The sequence below is a fragment of the Pan troglodytes genome, chromosome 14 (assembly GCF_028858775.2).
Source record: "Pan troglodytes isolate AG18354 chromosome 14, NHGRI_mPanTro3-v2.0_pri, whole genome shotgun sequence".
Taxonomy (NCBI): domain Eukaryota; kingdom Metazoa; phylum Chordata; class Mammalia; order Primates; family Hominidae; genus Pan; species Pan troglodytes.
Window position 1 is genome coordinate 101,648,077 of NC_072412.2, and position 11,581 is coordinate 101,659,657.

Sequence of the window (11,581 nt, forward strand, 5' to 3'; positions counted from 1 at the left end):
TCTCAGCAGAAACCCTACAAGCTAGAAGGGATTGGGGCCCTATCTTCTGCCTCTTAAACAAAACAATTATCAGTCAAGAATTTTGTATCTAGCAAAACTAATCTTCATAAATGAAGGAAAGATACAGTCTTTTCCAGACAAAAAAATGCTGACAGAATTTGCCACTACCAATCCAGCACCACAAGAACTGCTAAAAGGAGCTCTAAATCTTGAAACAAATCATGGGAATAAATCAAAACAGAACCTCTTTAAAACATAAATCTCGCAGGACCTATAAAACAAAAATACAATTAAAAAAAAAACAAGGTATACAGGCAACAAATAGCACAATGAATAGAATGGTACCTCACATCTCAATACTAACATTGAATGTAAAAGGCCTAAATGCTCCACTTAAAAGATACCGAACTGCAGAATGGGTAAGAATTCACCAACCAACTATCTGCTGTCTTCAAGAGACTTACCTATCACCTAAGGACTCACATAAATTTAAGGTAAAGGGGTAGAAAAAGATATTCCATGCAAATGGACACCAAAAGCGAGCAAGAGTAGCTATTCTTATATGAGATAAAACAAATGTTAAAGCAACAACAGTTAAAAAAAGACAAAGAGGGACATTATATAATGATAAAAGGCCTTGTCCAACACGGAAATATGACAATCTGAAATATATATGCAATAATGGAGTTCCCAAATTTATAAAGCAATTACTACTAGACTTAAGAAATGAGATACACAGTAACAAAATAATAGTGGGAGACTTCAATACTCCACTGATAGCACTAGACAGGTCATCAAGACAGAAAGTCAACAAGGAAACAATGGATTGAAACTATACCCTGGAAAAAATGGACTTAACATATATTTACAGAACATTCTACCCAACAACCACAGAATATACATTCTATTCATCATCAGTGCATGAAACTTTTTCCAAGGTAGACCACTGATAGGCCACAAATCAAACCTCAATAAATTTAAGAAAACTGACATTATATCAAACACTCTCTCAGACCACAGTGGAATAAAACTGAAAATCAACCCTAAAAGGAACCTTCAAAACCATGCAAATATATGGAAATTAAATAACCTTCTCCTGAATAAGTCAACAATGAAATCAAGATGGAAATTAAAAATGTTTTCGAACCGAACAACAGTGACACAACCTATCAAAACCTCTGGGATACAGCAAAGGCTCTGCTAAGAGGAAAGTTCATAGCCCTAAATGCCTACATCAGAAAGTCTGAAGGTGCACAGACAATCTAAAGTTACACCTCAAGGAACTAAAGAAACAGAACAAATCAAACCCAATCCCAGCAGAAGTGAAATAACCAAGATTAGAGCAGAACTAAATGAAACTGAAACAAACAAAAAATACAAAAGATAAATGAAACAAAAAGCTAGTTCTTTGAAAAGATAACTAACATAAATAGACCATTAGCAAGATTAACCAAGAAGAAAAAAGAGAAAATCCAAATAAGCTCAATTAGAAATGAAATGGGAGCTATTACAACTGACACCACAGAAATACAAAAGATCATTCAAGGCTACCATGAACAACTTTATATGCATAAACTAGAAAACCTAGAGGAGATGGATAAATTCCTGGAAAGATACAACCCTCCTAGCTTAAATCAGGAAGAATTAGATACCCTGAACAGAACAATAATAAGCAGTGAGATTAAAATTGTAATAAAAAATTGTCAACATAAAAACGTCTAGGACCAGACATATTCACAGCCAAATTCTACCAGACATTCAAAGAATTCGTACGAATCCTATTGACACTATTCCATGAAACAGAAAGAGGGAATCCTCCTGAAATCATTCTATGAAGCCAGCATCATCCGAATACCAAAACCAGGAAAAAAATATAACCAAAAAAGGAAACTACAGACCAATATCCCTGATGAATATAGATGCAAAAATCCTTAACAATATACTAGCTAACTGAATCCAACAATGTATCAAAAAGATAATCCACCATTATGAAGTGGGTTTCATAACAGGGATGGTTTAATATAGGCAAGTCAGTAAATGTGATACACCAGATAAACAGAATTAAAAATAAAAATTACATGATCATCTCAATAGACGCAGAAAAAGCATTCGATAAAATCAAGCACCCCTTTATGATTAAAACTCTCAACAAAATCGGCATACAAAGGACATACCTCAATGTAATAAAAGCCATCTATGACAAACCCACAGCCAACATAATACTGAATGGGGAAAAGTTTAAAGCATTCCCTCTGAGAACTGGAACAAGGCAACGATGCCCACTCTCACCACTTCTATTCAACATAGTAATGGAAGTCCTAGTCAGAACAATCAGACAAGAGAAAGAAATAAAGGGCATCTAAATCAGTAAAGAGGAAGTCAAACTGTTGTTGTTAACTGACGATACGATTATATACCTAGAAAACCCCAAAGACTCCTCCAAAAAGCTCCAAGAACTGATAAAAGAATTCAGCAAAGTTTCCAGATACAAAATTAATGTACACAAATCAGTTGCTCTCTTATATACCAACAGCGACCAAACTGAGAATCTAATCAAGACCTCAACCCCTTTTACAATAGCTCCAACAAAAATAAAATGCTTAGGAATATACCTAACAAATGAGGTGAAAGACCTCTACAAGGAAAACTACAAAACACTGCTGAAAGAAATCATAGATGACACAAACAAATGGAACCATACCCCACGCTCATGGATGGGTAGAATCAATACTGTGAAAATGACCATACTGCCAAAAGCAATCTACAAATTCAATGCAATTCCCATCAAAATACCACCATCATTCTTCACAAAACTAGAAAAAAAATCCTAAAATTCATATGGAACCAAAAAAGAGCCCACACAGCCAAAGCAAGATTAAGCAAAAAGAATAAATCTGGAGGAATCACATTACCTGATTTTAAACTATACTATAAAACCATAGTCTCCAAAACAGCATGGTACTGGTGTAAAAACAGGCACATAGACCAATGGAACGTAATAGAGAATCCAGAAATAAACCCAAATACTTCCAGCCAACTGACCTTCAAGAAAGCAAACAAAAACAAAGTGAGGAAAGGACACTCTATTCAAAAAAATGGTGCTGGGATACTTGGCAAGCCACATGTAGGAGAATGAAACTGGATTCTTATCTCTCGCGTTATACAAAAATCAATTCAAGATGGATCAAGGACTTAAATCTAAGACCTGAAACTATAAAAATTCTAGAAGATAACATCAGAAAAACCCTTTTAGACATTGGCTTAGGCAAGGATTTCATGACCAGGAACCCCAAAGCAAATGCAATAAAAACAAAGATAAATAGGAGAGAGGTTCCAAGATGGCTGAATAGGAACAGCTCCAGTCTACAGCTCCTAGCGTGAGCGATGCAGAAGAAGGGTGATTTCCGCATTTCCAACTGAGGCACCAGGTTCATCTCATTGGGGCTTGTCAGACAGTGGGTACAGGGCAGTGGGTGCAGCCCACAGAGCATGAGCCGAAGCGGGGCAAGGCATCGCCTCACCCGGAAAGTGCAAGAGGTCGGGGAATTCCCTTTCCTAGCCAAGGGAAGCTGTGACAGATGGCACCTGGAAAATCGGGTCACTCCTACCCTAATACTGTGCTTTTCCAACGGTCTTAGCAAACGGCACACCAGATTATATCCTGCGCCTGGCTTGAAGAGTCCCACGCCCACGGAGCCTCCCTCATTGCTAGCACAGCAGTCTGAGATCGAACTGCAAGGCAGCAGTGAGGCTGGGGGAGGGGCACCCGCCATTGCTGAGGTTTGAGTAGGTAAACAAAGCGGTCTGGAAGCTTGAACTGGGTGGAGCCCACCACAGCTCCAGGAGGCCTGCCTGCCTCTGTAGACTCCACCTCTGGGGGGCAGGGCATAACTGAACAAAAGGCAGCAGAAACTTCTGCACACTTATATGTTCCTGTCTGACAGCTTTGAAGAGAGTAGTGCTTCTCCCAGCATGGAGTTTGAGATCTGAGAACAGACAGACTGCCTCCACAAGTGGATCCCTGACCCCCAAGTAGCCTAATGGGGAGGCACTTCCCAGTAGGGGCCAACTGACACCTCATACAGCCGGGTGCCCCTCTGAGACGAAGCTTCCAGAGGAACAATAAGACAGCAACATTTGCCGTTCTGCAATATTTGCTGTTCTGCAGCCTCTGCTGCAGACACCCAGGCAAACAGGGTCTGGAGTAGACCTCCAGCAAACTCCAACAGACCTGCAGCTGAGGGTCCTGACTGTTAGAAGTAAAACTAACAAACAGAAAGGACATCCACACCAAAATCCCATCTGTACGTCACCATCATCAAAGACCAAAGGTAGATAAAACCACAAAGATGGGGAGAAACCAGAGCAGAAAAGCTGCAAATTCTAAAAATCAGAGCGCCTCTTCTCCTCCAAAGGAACGCAGCTCCTTGCTATGTGAGAGAGAGACACATAGGCTCAAAATAAAGGGATGGAGGAAGATCTACCAAGCAAATGGGAAACAAAAAAAAGCAGGGGTTGCAATCCTAGTCTCTGATAAAACAGACTTTAAACCAACAAAGATCAGAAGAGACAAAGAAGGCCATTACATAATGGTAAAGGGATTAATTCAACAAGAAGAGCTAACTATCCTAAATACATATGCACCCAATACAGGAGCAACTAGATTCATAAAGCAAGTCCTTAGAGACCTAGAAAGAGATTTAGACTCCCACACAATAATAATGGGAGACTTTAACACCCCACTGTCAACATTAGACAGATCAACGAGACAGAAAGTTAACAGGATATCCAGGAATTGAACTCAGCTCTGCACCAAGCAGACCTAATAGACATCTACAGAACTCTCCACCCCAAATCAACAGAATATACGTTCTTCTCAGCACCACACCGCACTTATTCCAAAACTGACCACATAGTTGCAAGTAAAGGACTCCTCAGCAAATGTAAAAGAACAGAAATTATAACATACTGTCTCTCAGACCACAGCAATCAAACTAGAACTCAAGATTAAGAAATTCACTCAAAACCACTCAACTACAAGAAAACTGAACAAGCTGCTCCTGAATGACTACTGGGTACATAACAAAATGAAGGCAGAAATAAAGCTGTTCTTTGAAACCAATAAGAACAAAGACACAACATACCAGAATCTCTGGGACACATTTAAAGCAGTGTGTAGAGGGAAATTTATAGCACTAAATGTCCACAAGAGAAAGCAGGAAAGATATAAAATTGACACCCTAACATCACAATTAAAAGAACTAGAGAAGCAGGAGCAACCACATTCAAAAGCTAGCAGAAGGCAAGAAATAACTAAGATCAGAGCAGAACTGAAGGAGATAGAGACACAAGAAAACCATTCAAAAAAAATCAATGAATTCAGGAGCTGGTTTTTTGAAAAGATCAACAAAATTGATAGACCGCTAGCAAGACTAATAAAGAAGAAAAGAGAAGAATCAAATAGATGCAATAAAAAATGATAAAGGGGATATCACCACTGATCCCACAGAAATACAAACTACCATCGGAGAATACTATAAACACCTCTACGCAAATAAACTAGAAAATCTAGAAGAAATGGATAAATTCCTGGACACATACACCCTCCCAAGACTAAACCAGGAAGAAGTTGAATCCCTGAATACACCAATAACAGGCTCTGAAACTGAGGCAATAATAGCCTACCAAACAAAAAAAGTCCAGGACCAGACAGATTCACAGCCAAATTGTACCAAAGGTACAAAGAGGAGCTGGTACCATTCTTTCTTAAACTATTCCAATTGATACAAAAAAAGGGAATCCTCCCTAACTCATTTTATAAGGCCAGCATCATCCTGATACCAAAGCCTGGCAGAGACACAACAAAAAAAGAGAATTTTAGACCAATATCCCTGATAAACATCAATGCAAAAACCTCAATAAAATACTGGCAAACCAAATCCAGCAGCACCTCAAAAAGCTTATCCACCATGATCAAGTGGGCTTCATCCCTGGGATGCAAGGCTGTTTCAACATATGCAAATCAATAAACATAATCCATCATATAAACAGAACCAAAGACAAAAACCACATGATTATCTCAATAGATGCAGAAAAGGCCTTTGACAAAATTCAACAGCCCTTCATGCTAAAAACTTTCAAAGTAGGTATTGATGGGACATATCTCAAAATAATAAGAGCTATTTATGACAAACCCACAGCCAATATCATACTGAATGGGCAAAATCTGGCAGCATTCCCTTTGAAAACTGGCACAAGACAAGGATGCCCTCTCTCACCACTCCTATTCAACATAGTGTTGGAAGTTCTGGCCAGGGCAATCAGGCAGGAGAAAGAAATAAAGGGTATTCAATTAGGAAAAGAGGAAGTCAAATTGTCCCTGTTTGCAGATGACATGATTATATATTTAGAAAACCCCATCATCTCAGCCCAAAATCTCCTTAAGCTGATAAGCAACTTCAGCAAAGTCTCAGGATACAAAATCAATGTACAAAAATCACAAGCATTGCTCTATACCAATAACAGACAAACAGAGGGCCAAATCATGAGTGAACTCCCATTCACAATTGCTTCAAAGAGAATAAAATACCTAGGAATCCAACTTACAAGGGATGTGAAGGACCTCTTCAAAGAGAACTACAAACCACTGCTCAAAAAAATAAAAGAGGACACAAACAAATGGAAGAATATTCCATGCTCATGGATAGGAAGAATCAATATCGTGAAAACGGCCATACTGCCCAAGGTAATTTATAGATTCAATGCCATCCCCATCAAGCTACCAATGACTTTCTTCACAGAACTGGAAAAAACTACTTTAAAGTTCATATGGATCCAAAAGAGAGCTCGCATTGCCAAGACAATCCTATGCAAAAAGAACAAAGCTGGAGGCATCACGCTACCTGACTTCAAACTATACTATAAGGCTACAGTAACCAAAACAGCATGGTACTGGTACCAAAATAGAGATATAGACCAATGGAACAGAACAGAGCCCTCAGAAATAATACCACACATCTACAACCATCTGATCTTTGACAAATCTGACAAAAACAAGAAATGGGGAAAGGATTCCCTATTTAATAAATGGTGCTGGAAAAACTGGCTAGCCATATGTAGAAAGCTGAAACTGGATCCCTTCCTTACACCTTATACAAAAATTAATTCAAGATGGACTAAAGACTTAAATGTTAGATCTAAAACCATAAAAACTCTAGAAGAAAACCTAGGCAATACCGTTCAGGACATAGGCATGGGCAAGGACTTCATGTCTGAAACACCAAAAGCAATGGCAACAAAAGCCAAAACTGACAAATGGGATCTAATTAAAGTAAAGAGCATCTGCACAGCAAAAGAAACTACCATCAGAGTGAACAGGCAACCTACAGAATTGAAGAAAATTTTTGCAATCTACCCATCTGACAAAGGGCTAATATCCAGAATCTACAAAGAACTTAAACAAATTTACAAGAAAAAAATTCAAACAACCCCATCTAAAAGTGGGGGAAGGATATGAACAGACACTTCTCAAAAGAAGACATTTATGAAACCAACAGACACATGAAAAAATTCTCATCATCACTTGCCATCAGAGAAATGCAAATCAAAACCACAATGAGATACCATCTCACACCAGTTAGAATGGCAATCATTAAAAAGTCAGGAAACAACAGGTGCTGGAGAGGATGTGGAGAAATAGGAACACTTTTACACTGTTGGTGGGACTGTAAACTAGTTCAACCATTGTGGAAGACAGTGTGGTGATTCCTCAAGGATGTAGGACTAGAAATACCATTTGACCCAGCCATCCCGTTACTGGGTATATACCCAAAGGATTATAAATCATGCTGCTATAAAGACACATGCACACATATGGTTATTGCAGCACTATTCACAATAGCAAAGACTTGGAACCAAGCCAAATGTCCGTCAATGATAGACTGGATTAAGAAAATGTGGCACATATACACCACGGAATACTATGCAGCCATAAAAAAGGATGAGTTCATGTCCTTTGTAGGGACATGCATGAAGCTGGAAACCATCATTCTCAGCAAACTATCACAAGGATAGAAAACCAAACACCGCATGTTCTCACTCATAGGTGGGAACTGAACAATGAGAACACTTGGACACACAATGGGGAACATCACACAGCAGGGCCTGTCGTGGGGTTGGGGGAGGGGGTGATAGCATTAGGAGATATACCTAATGTAAATGATGAGTTAATGGGTGCAGCACACCAACATGGCACATGTATATCTATGTACCTGCACGTTGTGCACATGTACCCTAGAACTTAAAGTATAATAATAAAAAAAATAGCTGGGACTTAATTAAACTAAAGAGCTTTTGCACGGCAAAAGGAATAGTCAGCAGAGTAAACAGACAACCCACAAAATGGAAGAAAATCTTCACAATCTATACATCTGAAAAAGGATTAATATCCAGAATCTACAAGGAACTCAAATCAGCAGGAAAAAAAAAAAACAGTCCCATCAAAAAGTGGGCTAAGGACATGAATAGACAATTCTCAAAAGATATATAAATGGCTAACATGAAAAAATGCTCAACATACTAATGATCAGGGAAACACAAATCAAAACCACAATGCGATACCACCTTACTCCTGCAAGAATGGCCATAATAAAAAAATAAAAATAAATAATAGATGTTGGCGTGGATGCAGCGAACAGGGAACACTTCTACACTGCTGGTGGGAATGTAAACTAGTATAACCACTATGGAAAACAGTGTGGGGAGTCCTCAAAGTACTAAGAGTAGATCTACCATTTGATCCAGCAATCCCACTACTAGGTATCTACCCAGAGGAAAAGAAGTCATGAAAAAGATAGTTGCACAAGTATGTTTATAGCAGCACAATTCACAAGTGCAAAAATGTGGAACCAATCCAAATACCCATCAATCAACGAGTGGATAAACTGTGGCATATATATGATGGAACACTACTCAGCCATAAAAAGGAATCAATTAATGGCATTCACAGCAACCTGGATGAGATTAGAGACTATTATTCTAAGTAAGTCAGGAATGGAAAACCAAATATAGTATGTTCTCACTGATATGTGGGAACTAAGCTATGAGGATGCAAAGGCATAAGATTGACACAATGGACTTTGGGGACTCGGGGGAAAGGTTGAGAAGGGAGTGAGGGATAAAAGACTACAAATTGGGTGCAGTGTATATACTGATGGGGTGATGGGTGTACCAAAATCTCAGAAATCACCACTAAAGAACTTACTCATGTAACCAAACACCACCTGTTCCCCAATAAACTATAGAAATGAAAAAAAAAATGAACTTTTAGCATCAAATACATGAACTTATGTGGAGTCATGGAGTCTCTTTTTAGGGACACACACTGTTGCTGTGGTGAACAGCCATTAAGTCATTGGTGTAAAACTTCATTTTTGCTAAGAGAAAGAACTTTCTAATTTTACTCAACTAGAATACTAAAGGGCAAAATGCAATAGCTACAAGTTTTGTTCTGCAGAGTAAATGACAGGTCATGAACTAATTCCGTTGGAAGAGATACAGGAAAAATACTACCTTGCAGGAAGCTGCCCTCCCCATAGTAAGCCTAGGAGCTGATGGTATGATGTCATCATTACGAAACTAGGTACTTTAAGCACTGTCGGAACAGAACTGCCTACCCCAGTACAAGCTCTTGCGTTAAGTGCCACGCGTAAATGCTAATACATCCCAACATATTAAAGCAGAGCAGGGAAGCTTTAAAAATCGTAGGTAAAGTAAGACTGAGGGGGAAAGGAACTGCAAGTGAGTGCTGCACGGGAACCGAGAAGCCGCCCCGGGTCGGGAAGGAAGGAAGTGGTGATGCTCAGGGCCAGAGCGGGGGCGTCTGGAGAACCCGGGTGGGAGCCAGACACCCGCTGCGAGCACGAAGAAAGCGCGGCTGAGGGTGGCAGCGCGCCCACACCCGCCCGGACGAGGGCCCGGCCCGCACCCACCTTGCCTCCAGCAGCAGCGGGGTCTCGGGCCACTTCGCGGCCAAGTGGGCCGTCACCGACTTGGACGCGGCGACCGTCCCGGAGCCGAGCTGCGAAAGCCACAGCGCTGTGGAGCCTAGTAGCAGCCGCACCACGTTCGTGGCTTTCGCTGGCGCCATGGCACGGAGAGAAAAGCGCGAGTCCCTCGGACCCGGTACCCACAGTCTGTGGCCGCCACGCTTCGGCCGGCTCTTCCCGGTGCGCGGCTGCCCACTTCCGGTGGGGGGAGCTCGAGTCCGTTACTGGGTGCCGGGTCCAGGCCGGCGCATGCGTGTCCCGCTCCGGTGCGGTTTAGTGGGTGCGGCCTGGAGAGCCCACGCCAGCCGGACCCGGGGCCACGTCGGAGCCGCCGGGGCGGCGCCGGGTTGCTGAGCGGCGTCACAGATGCTCCCGCGGGTCCGCTCCCGCGGGTCCATTCCCAGGACTTTGGGTTCTCGGACAGAGGCCTTAGGACACGGGGCGGGAAGCTGGCTCTCCAGACCGAACTAGGGCTCTGGAGTTGCCAAAATCTGGAAGCAAAGTCAGGACCACTTGCATATTGTCCACCTTTTACATAGGAGGAAAATAAGGCCAGTAAAAGTTGAAGTCCCCACCTCACGCAGTTCTCAAGTGTTACTACAGGTTGGAATCACCTGGGAGAGCTTTTAGAAGGCCGCCGCCAAGGCCACGCCCCGTACCTGAGAATCTCGGGGGGGGGGGGGTGAGATGCGGCATCAATAGTATTAGTTAAAATCCGCAGGTGATTCCAGTGTCCAATCATGTTAGGAACCCGTGACTTACGGGTGGCTGTCAAACTTTAACCACTTGCTTGTTAAAACACTGCAGAGTGGTGGGCCTCCCCACAGTGTTTCGGATTCAGTAGATCCCTTGCGGGGGCCGAGAACTTGCATTTTATTTCTCCCAAGTTCGCAGATAATACTAGTGGCTAGAAATCACACTGGAGCCTTTTCCATTGGACGGTGTGGTCTAGGGTAGGCTTCAGCTGTGAGCTCAATGGAAATGCAGAAGCTCAGGCCCCGCCCCAGACCTAATGAATCAAGATCTCCAATTTAACGGGAACCACAGGTGATTCCTATGCACAGGAAAGGTGGAGAAGAGTGATTTAGAGGATTACATTTAAAAGTGCACAGAAAAGTGCCAATAAGCCTGAGCATGGTGGCTTACGCCTGTAGTCCCAGCACTTTGGAAGGTCGAGGCGGGAAGGTAGCTTAAGCCGAGGAGGTCGAGGCTGCAGAGAACGGTGATTGCGCCACTGCCCTCCAACCTGGGCGATAGAGGGAGACCGTGTCTCAAACAAACAAACAAACAAACAAAACGCCAATACGTGATAGTTGTTTTGTCAGAGTAAAATATATGGTAAAATAGTTTAGCGGATGCACGGATTCATTGCTTTTTTTCTCTCCTGTTACTCCTTTGCCCTGCAGGGAAGCTGGATCTCTTGAAGTTGCGGAAACATAGTCATTCCCTTTTTTCGTTTCATTTGCTTAGTCAGTACCCTTCCTTAGAAAACCCTTTTCCGCTAAGCAATTCCACTAATTTCCAGAATAATTTCT

General features: G+C 41.7%; 1 protein-coding gene across 4 annotated transcripts in view; it reads right to left on the reverse strand.

Annotated features, from left to right (window-relative positions):
* Positions 1–10,716, reverse strand: part of UGGT2 (UDP-glucose glycoprotein glucosyltransferase 2) — a 252,929-nt gene extending 242,213 nt beyond the window's left edge. For all 4 annotated transcript variants that reach the window (XM_063792284.1, XM_001139906.6, XM_016925458.4 and 1 more), the window contains exon 1: positions 9,990–10,716. In XM_063792284.1, coding sequence (XP_063648354.1) covers positions 9,990–10,147 — 158 coding nt within the window. In that variant the 5' untranslated portion in view covers positions 10,148–10,716. The remainder of the gene's footprint in view (positions 1–9,989) is intronic.
* Positions 10,717–11,581: the final 865 nt, after the last annotated feature.